Genomic DNA, 19,447 nt, shown 5'->3' with positions numbered 1-19,447 from the left:
TGGAAGTCGCCGAAGTGGGTTTGTGTCAGGATGTGTTTGGAAGCAGCCGTTTCTTGTGGTGCTCTTTTCTTTTGAGAAAATAATTGCAGTCATTGTGCTTGTAATCCACGTGTTGAGATTGTCTTTGCTGGTCGTGCTGCACAGAGGATCATGTATGTGCATTTGTGTATCACACGTGCAAACAGGGCTGCCACGATCGGCTGATTTCTTGTTTCACACTGGAATTTGTTTTACATTAAGTGCTTTACTGCTGTGTCACAAGGTGTAAAAGTGTTGCACCCATAATTAACACTCCTTAACAGATTATTGAGCATGGTCAGGAGCACGCTTGGCACTGTGCAGAGTGAATACGAGGGGATGTTTTCTTTGTTTTGAGATTTTTTTTTTTTCCTGAAGTAAGACTGAAAACGCAGCAGGGACATGTGCACATAATAACTGGATGGAGGCCCAGTCTCTGTGCAGGGAAACATATTTTGCAGAATCCTCCTTTCTGAAGGGGCCAAGTGTTGAGGGTGTCCTGGTTTACAAGTGATAATTCCACAATGAATGTCTCACTTTTCTTCTCCCCCAGCTCCGTACCCACATTCCTCATTCCCCTCTTTCCTTTGCTACCAGCCATTTCTGCAAGGGAAAGACCTGTGGAATTTTGTGTGGCTGGCAGTGGGACTCTTGTGTCAGGGAAGATTGTATTGTTCCCTGTGGAATCACACAGCATCCCCCAGCAGGAGGAACTGCCTGTTCATGTGGTGAAACCAGCCTTGACATTGAGCTCTTCCCTGCTGCGTGGGTTTTTCCTGTGGATGATACAGGAAATGGTACATATCGGTCTGTCCTGCTCCCTGTTCCTCTTTCTTTTTTAAGTTGTTTTTTTTTTTCTTGTTTTTTTTCTGCTTCCCTGGAAAGATTTCTGTGGGAAAAGAAAGTGGGATAGGTGGGGCAGCAAGTCAGTGTGCTGTGAGCTGCTGGACCCTCGGAGAACTGGGGGTGCCTCAGTCTCTGCTGAGGTGCAGCAGCCAGTGGGGCACCTTGCGAGAGGACTGGGGCAGGTGACTGACCAGGATTTTGGATGGGGTCTTGGTTTTGGCTGCTGTCTCACATTTTTCTGCTTGACTGTTTCAGAGAACTGAGCCTTTTCTAGCACGTCAGGGTGGCAACACAAAGAGCTGTGTTCTCGAGCTTTCTCTACACCCTTGTGCTGCTCCCGTGTGAGTGATGGGCAGCATCACGTCAGTTTTTCAGGGCTGCTGTGAAAACATGAAGCCTACCATCAGGACTGTGACCCTGTTAAATCTCTGGGTCAGACTTTCACCAGGGTTACCTCAGTGACTGCTTCTCTGAGGGAGAGGGGTCATGAATTGACCCTGGAAAAATTTGTGCCGTAGTTGAAGTTGCAGGTTCATCTGGGACACCTGGTCTCCCTCTCTTTTACTTCCAGGACACTTATTTGCAACATAACCCCATCCTTCAAAGATTCCTGGGAGCCACAAAGACAGCATAGGATGATTTATTTTTCTTGAGGAAAGGGTGGGATTTCCAGATGGAGGGAATGGGGTGCCTGCTCATCCCACATGCTCTTTGCCTTTTGGATTCTGGAGGTGTTTTGCAGGCAGCTGTATCTGCCCTGGGGAGGGGGCTGGAGGCAGAATGGGAGTGGGCAGAATGGGCCATGTGGAGGGACGTGGGGCTGGAGTTTGCCATGACACTTGAATTGAAATTGTGCTGGCTGGTTAACATGCTGATAGCGTGGTTCATCATCTTGCCTGTTCCTGGTGACATCGGATTGTGCCATAAACGTGGGACAACCAAAGCATTCCCCTTTCCTAGAGCACACTTTGGACTAATGCTTCGTAGCAGAGAATACCGCAGCTGGGCCACAAGGTTTTCATATGCCTGTGATACAAGTGTATAAAAATTCTCTGCAGCCTCTAATACAGCTCAAAGGGCAGCTGATTTAGACGTGCCTGAGTGTTGAGGTCAGGAGATCACATTCCATAGGTTACTAGATGAAAGTGCTTCAAGAGGGCATAGCATAAATATTTGATTCATATAGAAGGGATTGGTGCAAATCCTTTTGTTCCTTCCCCAAAGATGTTCTGGAGGAAAAGCACTGTTAGGAGAAAAAAAAAACCCAACCCACTGAACAACAGAAAACTTGTAACTTCTTTGTGCTAGAGGAAGTTGGATGGTAACATAGTGTATTATTGGTAAATTCCACTAAAATTCTTCTCATGGGATACACCGTCTTGGAGAACACTGAAGGGAACTAATGTTTTTAAGCGTAAAATGACTCATAATGCATGGGCTCTTGAGGTTGGGTTTAACATTGTATGCAAACATTGCCAGCTGGTGGGGATCTTTTGGGATAAATAAGATCTATATTTGTACAAGAAGGCTTGAATGATGCATTTCAGATGCATCCTGATTAGCATAAGCCATTCACTTTGCAAAAGAATAGCCAGAGTCCCAGAAGTGGAGATAATTTAATAGTTCTCTTGTTCTCTTTAGTCTGTCTTGCATCAGCAGACTGACCAATCTTTTTGTTTATTTAGAAATAAGGTTGCATTGCTTTGCTGCCACATTTTCCTAACCATGACGGTGAAATTGAGAATTTGCAACCCCCAAGTTCTCAGAGCATAAATGCTTCTCCCACTTCTAGTCCTTCCTTTTGTTTCCAGTTGAGTATAATTTTTTTTTTTCTGGTGGTTATTTTGATAGAGCAACTTGCACCATTTAATTCCTAGGGCTCAGCACAATGATGCCTTGCTCCATGGCTGGGGCTCACTGTCACTGCAACGAACAAACAGCTGAAGTAAAATTTGAGCTCACTAAAGCTTAATTTTCTTAATGTGGTGCAAAATTTGAGCTTGGTTTAGATTGTTGTATTAATGTATACACAGGAATAAGTGTTAAATTTTAGGATTATCAACAGTCCAAGAGTGTTAATGTACAAATACTTTTGACAGGGAAAGAATTTGTCTGTTTAAACCCCTCGTGGGGCAGAACTCCTTGTGCACTTCTTGCTTTATTCTTATTGCTGGCTTTTAAAGAGCAGCAGAGCTCTGACCTGCAGGGTAGACAAAACCCAATATAATAAAGTTTTTACATGTTCAGAGTATGCATTAAACTGAAACGTGGCTCCAAACACCTGTAAATGATGAGATCCTCTGTTTGGTGCAGAATATGTTGTATGCTGGGTTCTGTTGTGAATTAAAAAGAAAACAATGACCTTGTTCTTGGCAAAAGGTTCTTGGACTAATGGATATTCCCACTTTGGACTGAAGTGTAAATGCTTTCAGAATAAAGTAAGATGCCTGTTTTCCCCCATCCGGCTGTTGTTTCACATTCCCACGTTTCAAGGTATTTTCAGACGCTTTTGAAGAAGTCTTCTCAAAATGTTCCTAATCAAAGCAGCCTCATGGATTTCCTCCTTGCTATTGTGGACGACATAGTGGGAGTGAAATGTCCATTGGTTGCCAATGTTTGCTGCTAGGTATCCCTCTTCCATGGAGACCAAGTGTTTATAAAAGTGTGAGAACAGCCATTCTCGGGGATTGGCAGTGAGGTCCAGGGCTCGCTCTCTCCTCTTCTATCCACTGAAACACAAGAGAGGACTTGGTTCCTCATAGAAGTGTTCCAAACTGCCTGTTGCTGGGGTTATACACTTGCAGGAAGCACTAGAGGATTTGTCAAAGTGATTTAGTCCATTGTGTTGAATCTGGGCCACAACCCATTTCTCTAAGCTCATTCCTTTCAGGAATTCTCTGCTTTTCTTTCTGATGAGTAGTTACTTTCTAGTTTAGATTTCCACATACCCTGGTGCCTGATCTTCTTTCTGCACGTGCCCAATATGTGGCAGCGGCATCATATTGTAGAATTAAATCACTGTCTTTTATGAAAGAGCAGGCAAATACCTGCCCTGTGAGTCCAGCTTGGCTGCAGGAGTTGTTAAACCCTTTTATACAGGAGCGAGTGTATTTCCAAACAGCCCTGGAATGCAGTGCTGGCCACACGAAGAACTTCAAGCTGCAGCCTCCATGGCCATACCTTCAGCCTTTGCAAAAGGGTTTTTGGTTCATGCTTTGGACGTGTCTGATACTGGAGTTGTATCCATGTGAAAGTGATGGGCTGTGTGGAGAACTCTAAAGTCAGAAAATATCCAAATCTTGCATATTACCTGTCTCTCCAGAGTAGCCTTGAAATGTTGTCTTCAGGACAGGAAGGAGATCCAACAACTTTGGGGAAAAATAGCTTGAAGTTGTTCTAGGAGTAATGAATTTTTAAATATGCAATATAATCTTTTCTTACTTGCCTACTATGCCTGTAAGTGAAAGGTGTTTTTGATGGTTGATGGAATTTGTGCTTACATGGACACTTGGATGTAATTTTTAAAGTAAGAGTAGATTTAAAACTTACCTGTGTATAAATGATCATTCAGGGCAAACCAGACATTTGATGTCAGCGGGAGCTCTGTGCATGAGGAGTGAATAGGAATGGAAAACGAAATATGAATTAAAAAAAAATAAATCCTGAGAACAGAATTCAAAGGCATGTAGAAACAAACTTCTCAAAGCTTTAAAATCCTGTCTTAATAGAGTGGAGAGGTTTGTGTGAGGTGCTCAGCTTAGGTGCAGGAAGAAGCGTGTTGGCATGTCCCCTGGGGATGGAGCTGTGGCCATGTCCCTCATGGTGGCTGTTGGATGTGTCGTCCCTCGTCGTGGGCAGCTCCCATGGAGCTTGGCTGGCCCTGGAGAAGTGAGGGCTCCCTCCTGTTCCCAATAGCTGAGTGGCTCCTCTCTTCCTGGCAGGCACTCTGCATTCTTGGTCCTGCAGAAGGGCTTCAGAGATAAATGCTGCCATTCAGACTTGCTGCTTTTTTACTTTCTTGTCCTCTCTGAGAATGACTCTTGTCTAGTTTGGTTGTGTCTCAGCTTAAAAAAACTTTTTTTTTTTTTTTTTAAATACTAAATATTTGAAATTCCTCAGGAGTTTGGAGAGGTCTTTGGTCATTTTCTTTGATAACCACCGTTGGGCTATATAAGTTCATCAGTATTGGTCACAGTATAGAACCAGACTTTGTGTAAATGACAAAAAAAGTTCACTGATTCAATAAAATTTGTTTTAAAAGGCTTATTTGTATTAGCAAAGCAGTGTCTAATAGTAGACCAAAATGTTGTTGAACAGTTCTCTTATATGAATGTTTATGAACTAAGCTAATTTAGGATTTTGTTTAATGAATTAATTAGTATTTATAAGACCTTGTCTAAGAGTTGTGTCACAGTAATATTTTCTTTAAAATGTTTTGTGTCTCTACACAACTTGTTTTTTGAAAGAATTACTTAATATATTAGGATTATTTACTGTAACCCTCAAGGAAAGTAATTCCACATTTCAGTGACTTTGTTCCCATCAGGGTTTGGTGGACTTTTCCTGCTGTTCTAATTTGGGTGGTTCTGTGTTCAGCTGAAACAAATTTGATTGCTTCATACTGGGGCTAGCCTGTCTAGTTGTGGGGCTTGGGAAAACATATCTTCCTTGTTTTCCCATTGTCTTTTTGAAAAGGAACAAAGCTCCTCTGTATTTCTGGAGAGCCAGAACTTAAAACCAGTGAGAGATGGCATCCCTGCCTGTGCTGAGGGGTTGGAATGAGATGGGTTTTAATGTTCCTTCCAACCCAAACCAGTCTGGGATCCTGGGATAGTCTGTGGAGGTGCACAAGGAGGTGGTAATCTGAAATTTTCTGGAGTGGTCACGGCTGAGAGCTGATATTTAAACAAACTTGGAACACTTTTTACTGTAAATGATGAAGGTTGAAGAGACAAGACCAAGAGCCATTACGTAGCCTGCTCTACCCTTCCTTTGGGTAAGATCAGGGATCTGTGGAGAGGAGGCAGAAAAGAGAACTCCAAAATTGCATGGAAAAGAGCAGCTTTTGCTCTTGTTGAGTTGGGATTGGGTGTGGAGCACTTGGATCTTCTTTAAAAAAAAAGTTACAAAAAAAGCTTAGCGTCCCTGGGAGGAAGAGTGGATTTAGCATGTGTTGGAAGCCCAGGGGATTTCTGATTTGGGGGAGTGGGGATGGCAATAGTAACTGTGTGTGGGACACTGCTGCCCCATCCCCTGCTGCTCAGGGGGTTTGAAGGGAGCTTCCATGGGGCAGTCTCAAAAGGCTGGGCTGGAGATCAGGGCCCAGGGTTGTGCTGGGGGAAGCAAACCGCAGGATGTGTTCCCTTAGGAAACCCAGGACAGCAGCTTTTCCTGCCTGGAGAGGCTCTGGCACTGCATTCCTCAGGCAGGGGAGAGCTGAGTGCATTTCCTGCACAAGCCCTGCTGGCGTTGACTGAGCTCTGAGGGGGAGCAGGGAAGGTTAATCACCTTGGATTTGTGCTCAAGGAGCCGTGTGTTACCTCTGATTTCTGTGCACTCAGTGAAGTTCATTTAATTTCATTCATTAAGGCTCTAAATCTTTCGATTTAGATCTTTTAAATATTTAACTATTTTTCTGCAGCTGCTGAGGCTCCTTTGCAGGAGTATCTTCTCCAGCTGTAGAAAACACTCAGAAGTGTTTCCTCTTCCTTCTTCTTCATTTCTTGCACAAATCCTGGGGTGCAAACATCCTTGATCCATTTAGGCAGGATCTGTGCTTGCTGGAAATCTTTCTAGCAGTGATGAAGTTTATATAAGCAAAGCAGAAGTTGTGCTGGTGTGGTTTACGCGAGGTTTCCTAAGCAATACACCTAAAACCAATTATTTCCTACTGTAACTGCATCTGTTTTAGAGTGGTTGCTGGAATACTTGCATTGAAAGAAATCAATTCTCTGAGTGACATAGTTGTGGCAACAAAAAAAACATCAGTGTAGGCCAGGACTTAGCCAGTCACCACTGTGCTAAAATGAATGGAGTAATATCTTCCTCCCAGTGTGGTGGTGAGGCTCAATTAATCATCTTATAGGTAATTAAAGGTTTTTTATAAGGTGCACATGAAAAGCCCAGGTGGTTATGATAAAAGAACAACACCAAAACCACTTTTATAACATCCTTGTTGTCGAAAAATGCGGTGGGCTGGATCTTCTGTAGGGTTTTAGTTTGAATTCACATTTTTAACCCATGGTACCCACTGAGATCTCTTGGTGGTGTTGGGCTGTCCCTGTACTGAACTGGGTTTGTGCCCTTCCTTGGGCCACAGCATCTGTGGCTGATAACTGGGAATTTACCTGTATTTTAGCTGTTTCTTTTTCTAAAGGAAACAAAAAGCAGGCCTTAGACCAAAGGAAGGGCCATTCCTGCCTGCTTTCCAGATTCTGTGGTTAGTCCTGTTATATTCTGTGAAACTGCATTCTGAAATAAGAAGAGCTCCTCCATATGGGGGCTTAAAATAGTTTAAATTGTGGTATTACTAGAAAAAGCCAGAAAATTCCATGCTAAAGTTAGGCCCTAGTGGTTGTTTTCTTCTCTGCATCCTTCACCTACGTTTTTTGTTTTTGGTTTTTTTTTGTGTGTGTGTCAATTTATGATACAAATTTTCAGGATGTCACAACTGACATATGAGGAAAAACTACCTCAAGGAGGCCCAAAATGGATATATATCTGTTTGGGGGTCAAATTTCCATTGTTTTCAGGACTTCTTAAGCTTTTTGGTTCGAATTTTGACTTTACTTTTAACGTAGATGGTGATTCCAATCTTTTATTTTTTCTTTTTTTTTTTTTCTTTTTTATCTCAGCAGCAATTAAAAGAGTCTGATCCTATCTGTAGGGACAAATGATGCACTGTCAACATTTTGCTCCCTTCTGATAATGCACATGAAACTGGTTTGCGTGTTTGAAGATTACATTTTACTCTCACATGGTTTTCATTATCTGAGAGCCCCAAGGAGAGGCCTGGACTAAATCAGGGAAGGAATGGAGAAACCACACAATGCAATGAAACTGGTGCTGAGGCATAGTTGGGATAGTTGTGGGACAGGGGCTGCTGACGACAGAAGCAGGGCGCTGCCTGAGTGCCAGCAGCAGAAGCAGCAGCAAGAAGTGGAGCATTCGCAAAAACACAAAACAAAGCTTGAAGTTGAATTAAAACTGCGGCTTGGGCTTGCAGCAATTCCCCAGTTCTGCAAGGATAATTACTGGAAATCGCTGAAATTTGAGGCAAATTAATCTTGCTTGCTCTATGCTGGGAAGGCAGCCCTCTGAAATGAGACCTGGTGTGGCAAAAGCTGCGTGGACTTGAGCTGGTTTTAGCAAGAGGACGTTTAAAGGTGAGATCTTGGCTTTTCTGGAGGTGGTAGCAGAACTTCCATTGCCTGTGCTGGAATTTTTGTTTCGTTAATTATGCAGAAATGGCAGTACCTGTCCCTAAAGGGTTGTGACTCTGCAGATGTGTGAGCAGTGTTAGGTAGTGCTGTGTAACAGTTTAAGTAACGGAGTGGTGTGATGTCTTCATGTAGAAATATTCTCAATAAAAGCAGCTGGTTTTCCTATTAGACTGGTATATTCAGAATAAATCCTCCTGCCCTTGTGACTTTTAAAATTTTATGGAGGAATTGAAATTCCATAGCATTCTTTACAAAATGCTTAAAAGCCACAACACATTCCTATTTATACCGGGCTTTGTAAGTGTTTATTCTCTTTTTTTTTGTCCTTTTGTAATATAAAACCTAAATTATTCTGGTGAAGATTATAGGAACTTCCCTGTGAAGAAATTGATACTTTTTAGTAAGGGGAGCAGTAATTCAAAGGTCAAGTAAGGTCTTCTCAGTTTTTTTTCCTTTGAGAGTAATTTAGAGGGGATCTTCCCATGTTGGTGTCTTGATTTATTTATCTCCAGCCAGGCCAAGCAACTTGCTGCCTTTTCTTCAGGCCTGCCAGGCTTCCCTGTGCCTGGTCCCAGTGACAGAAGTGTTTGAGGGGCAGGGTTAGGGACAGTCTAATCCTTGCTCAGGTGGACTCAGTTTGGCTGGGAGAGTTGTTAAAACCGGGACCAGTCTTTGATTGTTCTCTTGTGTTGCTGTAGCAGGATGATCTAATACAATGGGTATGCATCTTATTTGCCCCCCTCCGGGTGACATTGTTCTTGTTTTTCGTTAAAAGAAGGAAGTTTTTCTTGTTTGCCCGGTGACTCTGCCCTTCTGGAATGAAGATGAGTAATGCTGGCAGTGCTCCATGCACCTGCTCGGTGCCACCCTCCGGGATCACCTGAGCCACGGGCAGCAGATGGAGGCAGGCAGGGCTCGGAGGGTTGAATGGGAGCTGGGGAGGTGTTTATGGTTGGAGTCTGGAACCTCCTCCTGGTTAGGAGCAGGTGCTAAAGAGCTCTCACAACGCTGGGACTTGTTGAGTTCTGCCTTGCAGGTCTGGGTGTCGGCACCAGAGGTTGGGAACCTTTATTCTCCAGGACGGTTCTGGTGTGTATTCTCTCCCTTCCTCCTCCTCCTCTTTGGGCAGGGCTGAAAGGAAGCAAAGAGCATTCAGTGATAGCCTCCACTATTCATTAAATAACTTGGGACCTTGCCTCTGAGTCCCTGGTGCTCCCAGCGACTCCAAAGTGAGCGTTTGTGCAGAGCAGCCGTGGTTCCAATGGTCTTGGAGACACAGGCTGAGTGAATTCTGCAGGATCAGCGATCAGCCTGCTGGGGTTTGCACGGGCCATGGAGCAGCAGAGTGTTTCCATTACCCACAGGGGTGACTCAGCATGGGAGTATTGCCCAGGGACCTCACAGCTGGTCCTTTCCGCACTGTTTCCTGTCCTCCCCTCTATTACAGAGTGCAGGTCTGTCTGAAGAACCTAAAGAAGAACCTGCACCTAAAAAACCAGCCTAAAACTTCATCTACCTGGTAGCATCCCATCCCCTGCTGCCAACCAGGATGGGCAGTATCACGAGCACATCCGTTACGAAAAACCACGGAACTGCTTTACAGATTTGCTGCTGGAGTTTGAAGTCTGTCACTGGATTGTTTCAGGTGTGAGTGACACAAAACTTAGGAGTAAAACTGAAAGTGCTTAACTGTACTGCAGCCCTGATGAGGTGGTGAACCTGTTCCCATCCCACCTGATGCGTTAGCTAATTAGCTCCTTGGCTAAGCAGTAATTCTGGGCAAGTATGCACAAGCTGTCCTCACAGGGACTTTTGCATTCCTCTTCATTTCACAAGCTAAAGAAAGATGCTTCTCTTTGCTTGTGAGGTTATTATTGCTTCATGCAGGTTAATTGAGCTATAGCATTAGAGCCACTCATCAAATAGTGGTGAGTCGCTCACTTGTCCAAGCTTGTTTATTTTTATAATGCTGGAAAATATTTGCATGCTGTACAGAAATGTGCTGCTTTGGTTCCCTACAGCCTGGCAGTATTATCATTTTAAATTCTTCATTAATCTTCCTTCCTCACGAGGGACTGGCAAGGTTCCTGTGCATAATTACACGATGTTTAAGACAAGAAGCCTCAGCTACTGGGTTTTTATACAATGCCCTGCAAACATGAGGCTTTTCTTCCTTAAATAATACCTACCCTACCCCCCTTTTGTGCTCATTCTTGATCTCGGCATGGTGAAGCATTATTTGCAATTCCTGTGTTAGTTCTACCAGTTCTAGGTTCTGATGTTTCCTCAAGAGTTTTTCCCTCAAATTACCAGGAGTAATTTCAGACCAGAGTTTAGAATGAGGTGTAAGATGATAGAGCTGCGATGTTTGGGAGCAAATTGCAAAATTGATTCAGCCTGGGAAATCTCACTGTGGTTCCTTGGATGAGATTTGATCTAAACCTGAATTTTCCACTGGAAAAGGTGTTTCTAGGCTTTGTGGCTATGGAGAGTGCACCATCCAATCCGTATAGTTTGGCAGATTTGTTGGCAGTCTGATTTCAGCTCTATCAATCATAATAGATGCAGGCTAAACTCACAAATATGTCTGTTTAAAGTATCTACAGAACCTTCCCAATTTCCTTCCAGCTCTATCATAACAACTTTTCCAGTGCATCTCACTAATTTCCATCTTTGGCACAGTGAAAACCGAAATTGCTGGAAGAGCCTGACACAAATAGAGTTTGGTGTCCAAATAAATAACACATGGGCTTCAGCACCGATTGTACTGTTCATTTTTGTGTTTTGTTAATAGAAAAGTTAACTCACTGGTTCTGCCAGGAGTTTCCAGCCTGCTCAGAAAGCAGATTCCAGGAATGCTGCCACCCAAGTTAGTTGCACAAGATTTTCTTTGTTAATTAAAAATAATGGGATAAAACTGGAAAAAATAGGCTACCAGTCGGTATTTAAAGAAAGCGGATTTGTTGGCCAGAATATCTTCATATTGCATCTCAGCCCACCTTTTGCTTTGGGTTTCCAGGTTGGTTTCTAGTTTACACCCACACTAAAATTAGTAGCATTCAGTTCCAGCAAGTGTTTTCAGTGTGAACTGTGCCCTCCCTCCATCAGCTCAGCAGAATGAGCTGGTGGTGCTGAGGAGTGAAGCTCTGTGTGTGAAATGGTTCCTGGAGCATTTGAAGGAGTTAAACATGCACAGATTGTATTTGTCTGTTGAAAAAAAAAAATATTTAAAGCAGAGAGGCAGAATCTCAAGCTGGGTTGTATCTTTGTATTAAAAAAATAAACAACTCCCCCCCACCTCCTTAGATTTTTCCAGTTGAGACAAAAGAAATCTTTGGGTGGAAAGGCAGCATCATATTGCATAATGAAAGCCTTTTTATGCACTAATAAAAAGGATTGCTCAGGGCAGCTTGGTTTAGAAAAAAAAAAATTAGAAAAAGAAGAGTCAGTGATGATTCTGGTGTGAGGAGGATGAGAAATCCTTAACTTCTGTTGTGCAACACTGGGAAAAGAGGCTAGAAATTGCTCTAGTTATCTGCTATCTTTAATGCCTGGTTTAAAGGTTCTTTACTGCATATTTGCTGGCAGCTGTTTTCAATATATCCCTCTTGAGCTAAGTCACCAGTTAAGAATTTGACATTAGCTGCTTTTTTCAGCCACCATCTTGAAGTACCACACCACACAACACTGCCTTGTTCTCTCCTTAGATATTGTTCATGTGCCTTGAAATTGCTGTTGACACCTCAAGTATTTAACTTGCAGATCTGAGATTAGTTTTTGTTGGGTGTGGATTTGTGCCATAATAAGTCAGAGACAGAAGTATCCACGTCTGCATTCCTTCACTACATCTGTTCACTTTATTTTTTTGCAACATTCCAGGAAATTAAGTTAAATTATACATATCAATGAATATTTTTAGTTTTGCTAGTTTTGTTTTCATTGCCTTTCCTTAAAGTATGAACACACTGAGTGCACAAATACATTCCACATCTTTTGCATTGCTTACCTTTTTCTTTAGGACACTTTCAGTAACTTCTTGTAACATGCCTAAATACACATTGTTCTGTATTCTCCTGTTTCTCCTCTCAATGGTTAAAGTTTCTTTACTGCTTCATATTCTGAAGGAGAAAAGTAACGTAATTAAAGAGTGTTTTGGGAATTAGAGCTGTGCTCTGCAATGTATTTCTGGCATAAACTCTTGTCAGTGTCCTTTTCTTCCCCTGACTTTCCCAGTCTGTAAAATAAAGCTAATATTCACAAACTGATCATTCTCACAGTCATTTCTGAGGCACAGTGTGTTGAAGTTTATCAAGCATTTCACTGTGTCACCCTCCAGCAGAGGATTTCTGCTGACACAGTTTGAAATACTCAGCACCACTGGCAAAGGAGCCATAAGCACAGGGCATCCTCATCTGTGCTGCAGCTTTCATTCTGAGCAAAAAAATAAAACAATGGAGTTAAAGAATTAGCGGGTTTTAATCACTGTTTCACTTGGAGGCACAGATGGGACAAAGCATTACTTGGCAACATTTAATCTTGGAGCAGAAATGGTCATGATTAAAGCAGCAGCTGGAGTAGATTGCTGGGGACACAGGGGTTCATTCATCCTAAAGGGATCAAAATTGTTGGTCTCTGGGAGAAAACAAGAAGCTACAAAAAGGAAAATCTGAAATATGGGCCAAGGTTTATTATTTCTAGGGTCTCATCTGCTGATTAAAACGATGTTTTCAATACTTTCCTCAGAATTATTTTGGGAGCGAGGAGAGTATCAAGTGATCTGGCCTGCTGAAGAGGAGCCTGAAGCCATCTCTGAGTGGAGAACTTGGATTTGCAGGAGGAAGGCTGAGTGTGTCCCCCCATGTGGCAGAACTGCTCCTCCTTACCAGGGAACTCCAAGTGAAGGACAAAGGTATGTGCCACTTCAAACAGGATTTCAGAGGAGTCACATTCCAGGTCAGCTAACAGGGCCTGAATTCCTGCCGTGGTGAGCAGCCTGGAATGAGGTGGATTTTAACTTTCTCTTCATTAAGGTTTGCACGAGGCTTTTGTGTGCCCAGTGTGAGTCCTTGTGTTGCAGGGGTTGGCTGGTCTGAGGGAGCAAATGGGGAGGTTGTGGAGATGCAGCACAAAGCAGACCCTTCAGGCCTCCTGATTCCTGGTTCTGCCACAGAAAAAACTGTTGGGAACAAGCTACCTTCTGCTAAAGGACAATGTAATACAGAAAAAAGGTGTCCAAAGAAAATGCTAGAAGAGCAACATGTGTTCTGCTGTCAGGGCAGAGCCACAGCTTGGACAGCAAGTGAGGCTTACTCTCTATTCTGAGCTGTTCTCGCTCAAAAGTAGCTCTGCTTTCAGTTACATGTCTCAAAGGTATCATTAATTTTTGATATTTCAACTCAGGCAAGGCCAATGGGCCTGAGTTTCCATGACACACTCTGGACTCTGCTGGGAGACTGAGCAAAATGTAATTGCTGTTGGTTACTGGCTTAATCTGTACTTAGGATATGCCTGACATTGGCTCTTTGTGTTTCTCTCATTGGGACGCAGTGTTTTTTCCTGCCACTCGGAGGTCTTTTTCTGTTCCTTAGATCAGACAAGTCTTTTTCCTCCCCTTGCATTTGCATGCATTCCGCTGAGGATATTTAGATGTGTGAGGATTTGGTTGCCTTTGTATAGCAGGAAGTTCCTGAGTCCTCACTTGCACCATGCCTGGGGTTTTCTGCAGCAGGGAGAAGAGGTGCTGATCTCACTCTGGGCATTTAATAACTCCGAAAACCTGCTTGCTAACTAGGTATTCATGAATTGCTTTATCTAAGCTGAGAGATTTCTTTACTTCTTTTGAACCATATGCTATCTCAATGGGCCTCTTTGACGTTTTTTTTTTCTTTCCCTTAAAACCAATGAGTTGCTGATTTCACACTTCAATCCTTGTCTGCCTACAAATATGGGAAGTGTATTTCACTGTTGGTAACTCTAAGCATAAAGCAAACAGGTTTCATCATTTTGTGAATTCCACGTCTCCTTTTTGCCCGAGATGCTGTCTGAGGTATTTGGCATGCATCCCTACAGCTTGCAGTCCATTGATTTGCCTATAAACTTTCAAGTCACCTTTCATCACCTTTCTGAGGCTTTGCCCCCCGGGCATGCAAGTCCTTCTTAGGTCAAGGGCCTTGATGACCCCCATTGTTATGGGAACCTTTGGTAATCTAACCTGCTTTTTTTCTGTATTTCAAGCCCTGGCTCCTGAATATCTCTCGCTGGATCCACTCAGGCGCTAATAACCGTGTCTCCTTTCCTTAGGTCAAGGGCAGCTTTTACATTCCACCCAAAAGGCACCACAGTTTGAGATGAGGAATTCAGAAGAACAAGCAGCTACGACAGTTTTACAGCGCCTGCTGCAGGAGCAGCTCCGATACGGGAACCCAAATGACAACCGCAACCTTCTCGCCTTACACCAGCAAGCCACAGGGAATGCCCCCCCTTTCAGCAGCACCGGCAGCCCGGCCTCTCAGAACGAAGGGCTGAGCTCCCAGGACCACCAGCTCGTAACTCATGCTGCCCGCCAGGAGCCCCAGGGCCAGGAGATACAGGTGGACAACAGCATCATGGAGAAGCAGCTCTCGCCGCGGCTCCAGAACAGCGAGGACCTCCCGACCTACGAGGAGGCCAAGGTGCAGTCGCAGTATTTCCGGGGCCAGCCGCACGCCAGCGTCGGGGCCGCCTTCTACGTCACGGGTGTCACCAACCAGAAGATGAGGACTGAAGGGAGGCCCACGGTGCAGCGGGTGAGCCCGGGGAAGGTGCACCAGGACGAAGGACTGAAGGACCTGAAGCAAGGCCACGTGCGCTCCCTGAGCGAGAGGCTGATGCAGCTGTCCCTGGCCACCAGCGGGGTCAAGGCCCACGCGCCCGTCACGAGCGCGCCGCTCTCCCCGCTGTCCCCGCTCTCTCCCCAGCAGTCCAGCGACCCTTACAAAAATTCTGGCTCCAATGAGTTCTACAAGAACTCGGTGCAGCCCCCTTCCCAGCCCAGCATGAAAGGAATGGAGCAGCGGGGGCCTCCCCCTGAGTATCCTTACAAAAACATGTCCACCCCGTCTATGAACTGCAAACCCCAGGACTCGGGGCATTTCTATAGTGACCATCGCATGAGCCAGCAGGGACGATCTGATGGGCCTATGATGAGGTATCAGCATCCCCCTGAGTATGGCTCAGTCAGGTAAGCGAGACCTTCAAACAAACCCTGTGACAGCCACGTAGGGAATTACAATATAAAACTCAGTCCATCGCCTTCAGTCCTGAGGCAGGTTTTCCCTCAGCAAAGACCCCATCTTCATTCGTGAGATGACATGTTGTGTTCAGCTGCAGACTGTCTGGAAGGACTGGTACCTGCTTCAGTAGCTGCCTAGAGAGGCCTGATGCTTTTCTACCAAAAAAAAAACCCAAAAAAAAAAAACCTAAACGAGCCAACTTGATTTTGTGGTATGGGGAAATTTAATGCTGAGGCTCCAGAGCCTCACAAAAGCTGTGCTACAAAAGCTGAAGTTATGGTGTGATTCATTGTAGAAACTTGCAGTTAGTTACTTATTGCAAGGCTTAAGTTGTTCTTTAATTACATCTGCCAGACAAAAAATTTTTTTTAAAACTACATTGCATAGGAAAGGAGAAAGTGAAGGAAAGCAATAATGGTGCAGGTAGCAAAAATCACCTCTGAGCTTCCTTTAGAATTGTTAAGATTTTATTTTCAGTGGATTGAAGTTTAGGAGAGGAAAATGGAGTATGCTTTGTGCCTCATCCCAGACTTGCTTGTTCAGCTTTTGCTCATTTTTCTTGCATCGTTTGAAATCTCAGCCTGTTCTGGTTCCCTCTAGATAAGGAGCTGGATTTGGCTTGAGCCAAACACTGATGTCCATGTGGGAAGATGAAGTTTTTTAAGGTGGGCTAAAACCCCAGTTTTACCTTACCTGTTTCCATACTGCCTCATCTCTGCCTCACACCAGGTGGTAGCCGGTGTAACGATTTCGGCCTCATTTTGGAGCTAAAAGGGTAATTCAGAGGAGCAAGGGGAGGATGTAAATGGAAAGAGGTCTCTGTGAATTAGTGTTTGCACATTTTGAGGGGCTCATGAAGAAACCAGTCAGTATTTGGGAGCAGAGTCCGAGCTTTAGGGAGTTTGAATCTGCCCAGAACCTTCCTAGCCCTATGAGGAGCTATTTTCAGAGTTTGTCCACCATTGTTTGTGATCTGAAATGACTTCAGCAGCATACAAGCCTGATGAAAAGGCCCTTTGATCTGGCTAAATAAATAATAAAGAGGCCAGGAAAAGGGGAAGTAAAGGGTTTAGGGGGGGTAATGATTGTAGAAGCTCGTTGCAAATGTTTTTGCAAATTCAAAGGCCTCAAACCTCTGTGCACATGGGACAGAGAAACAGCTCCTCAGTGGTTCTGCTGCATCAGAAATACTCCTTATATTATATGCAGTGAGACGTAGCCTGCTTGCTGTTCAAGGGAGAGGTATTTGAAAACACGCCAGCAGTCAGCTCCTCTAGACAGGGTGATTTTTGTCTGTATTGGATGGATCCTGGCTGCTTTGAAAGAACATGGTGGGGGGAAGGAGGGGGAGGAGAAAGGTTCAGCTGGCAAGGTTTCCAGTAGGGGAAGCAACTGAAATTTGTCTTCAAAGCACTGGGAATCTAATGAGGTTACTTTTTAACCTAAATAGCTGCTCAGAGGAGAGGTTTCCTTTGCAAGCAAATGCTGGAGCAGTAGAACAATTGCAAGACTAATCCATAAATTACAGAGCAGCGTAGCAAAGGAAGGGAACGGGTCCTCTATTCCCCTCCCTCTCCCGCACGCTTTAAGAGAAACTGTCATTTAGACAAGAAACCTTCTGTGTTGCTAAAGGTGCAGCTGGGTGATGGTGTAGGGATTTTAAAGGCAAACAGCTCCGGGGAGAGCCTTTGCCTCGCACCAGGAGTGTCCTTGCAGTCTCCCGTTTTCCTGCGCCGTCGATCGGGATTCATTTGGATTGGTAAATGTGTGCATTTTTTGAACTGTGCGTCAAGGAAACAAAGCCCCTTCTCTCTGCTGCCGAAGCCACACCCTTTTCTGCGGGTTTTTCCCCTCATTGTTCGGGGGAATTTGAGGGTGACCTAATGATGCGGTTAAATAAAACTCGTTGAGCAAGATAAACATTGGGGAATTCACAGCATTCTCATGCTTCACCCTCCCCAGTCTGGGAAAGGAATGGGCTGTGTGGTAAGTTTAAACCAGTCTGCAAACAGTTTGCCTCACCTGCTCCTGGGCGGTGTAAAGTTTGGGAACAGTGTATGTTGGTAATGATGTTGGTTTAATGTAAATGCCGGGCATGTCGGAGGCATCTCTGCTGTTATTTGGAAATTTTAAAGAAAGTTTAGAAGAGGGCTGGCCGCATGTGAAAGCTTCGGAGTCGAGTTCTCTCCCTAATACCTCAGCTGCACTTTAGGATTGGTGGTGAAAAGAACCCTCCAGTTCCAGAGCAGAGCACGGGTGCCTTGGGCTCCGTGTCCTGGGGGCTGCAGGGGCTCCTGTGGCAGCACAGGACAGGTTTGTGACAGCTGGAGCAGGTTTGGGTGCAGAGGAATCCCCTGTCTGATGCATTTTTGGGTGCAGAGGGAGCCCCTGTCTGATGCATTTTTGGGTGCAGAGGGAGCCCCTGTCTGATGCATTTTTGGGTGCAGAGGGAGCCCCTATCTGATGCATTTTTGGCTGCAGAGGGAGCCCCTGTCTGATGCATTTTTGGGTGCAGAGGGAGCCCCTGTCTGATGCATTTTTGGGTGCAGAGGGAGCCCCTGTCTGATGCATTTTTGGGTGCAGACGAAGCTCCTTGTCTCTCTGATTCAAGCGCCATCCTCTGTCTGGAGCCCAAATGACTGAACTCCTGCTGTGGTGATTAATCCCATTGACTTCACAGAAAGTTTTTGAGAGGGAGGTCTACAGAATTTGTCCCATAATTAGTAAATCACTCTGTGCACTGCGTTCCTCTGAGCACCATCAAAGTGGGGGCTAATCAGGTGTGACTGGGCAGCAGAACAAAAATTCCTGGGTTTGATTTCGGCTGTGTAATGGAGTGGAGCCTGCTCCCTCCCGCAGTCAGCATTTCCCGCAGTCAGCATTTCTGGTTTGTGCAGAAGGGCTGGGGAAGAGAGGGGAACTGGAGCTTCTTGAACACCAAACAGGCAGGAGAAGCTGGGAAGGCATTAAAAAAAAACAAACACCTTAACGAGCCAGAGACCTTTCCTGATCCCTTCATTCTTCTGCCTTCCCCACTGTGCTGCTCTGCCCACAGACCTTGTGTGTGACCCTCTGTCCTGGCAGCCTGAGCACCCCTGATGCTGCAGAGCTGCCCTGAGTCCCTGGCTCTGTCTTCCTGCCTGAAAAGCTGAGCTGACCCTTGTAGCTGCAGAGCCATAAATCCAGGTTTGTACTTGGCCTGTGTGGAGTGTTCCTCTGGTCCATGCCAGGGAGCAGAAATTCCTGCGTGGTGCACAGAGAAGTGGCCCTTAAAGTTATGCTTTCAGACCCAAATACTTGTGGGGATAATTGCTCTGAGTTTTTGTTGTTGTTTTTTTTTTCCCTTGCATTTGGTTTATTTAGGTCTCTGTGACACTGAGGCAAATGGAAGGAGATTGTGTAATTTTGTTGTATATGTGTTTTGAGAGTCTACGTTTTTTCTTAAGTGGTTGGTTCAGATAAAATTGTGATTACTATTGCAGGGTTACCTGAGGACTCATTCTCTCACAGAGGGAATTTTCTGCCTCCATTTTATCAGCAATACTGTTACACCAATAGTCATTTTTACCTTTGCATTTTGCAGTGTAGCATAAAAATCTTGAAAAATCCAAATTGTGTTAATTTATCTTTCTGACTTTCTCAGCCCAAAATTGCTTTACCAGAGAAATAAATCCTTCACTTCCCTTGTTAATATAAAAAAATCCCAGAGCCAGTTATTTTGTACCCACAAAATGTATGTATTTTATAAGACAGAATTGTTAGTGGGGATGCTAAAAAGTTCTTTGAATGTGTATGTAAAAGTTTGCATGCAAGATCTTAAAAAAATCTGGTGTCACTGTTAGGTTACTGTGAGGTTAGGATTTTTAAATA

The 19,447-nt window shown here is 44.4% G+C and overlaps 1 protein-coding gene across 2 annotated transcripts in view; it reads left to right on the top strand.

Annotated features, from left to right (window-relative positions):
* The window catches only part of AMOT (angiomotin), a 57,700-nt gene that overhangs the window by 11,957 nt on the left and 26,296 nt on the right, over window positions 1–19,447 (top strand). For both annotated transcript variants that reach the window (XM_088062583.1, XM_005527406.3), the window contains 2 exons: window positions 13,050–13,215; window positions 14,607–15,525. In XM_088062583.1, coding sequence (XP_087918709.1) covers window positions 14,654–15,525 — 872 coding nt within the window. In that variant the 5' untranslated portion in view covers window positions 13,050–13,215; window positions 14,607–14,653. The remainder of the gene's footprint in view (window positions 1–13,049; window positions 13,216–14,606; window positions 15,526–19,447) is intronic.

Source organism: Pseudopodoces humilis, chromosome 15 (assembly GCF_049639895.1).
Source record: "Pseudopodoces humilis isolate 2021_Gansu_Grassland_sample_001 chromosome 15, ASM4963989v1, whole genome shotgun sequence".
NCBI lineage: Eukaryota > Metazoa > Chordata > Aves > Passeriformes > Paridae > Pseudopodoces > Pseudopodoces humilis.
Note: the sequence above shows the minus strand (reverse complement) of the source record. Positions and strands in the feature narration are given on the sequence as shown.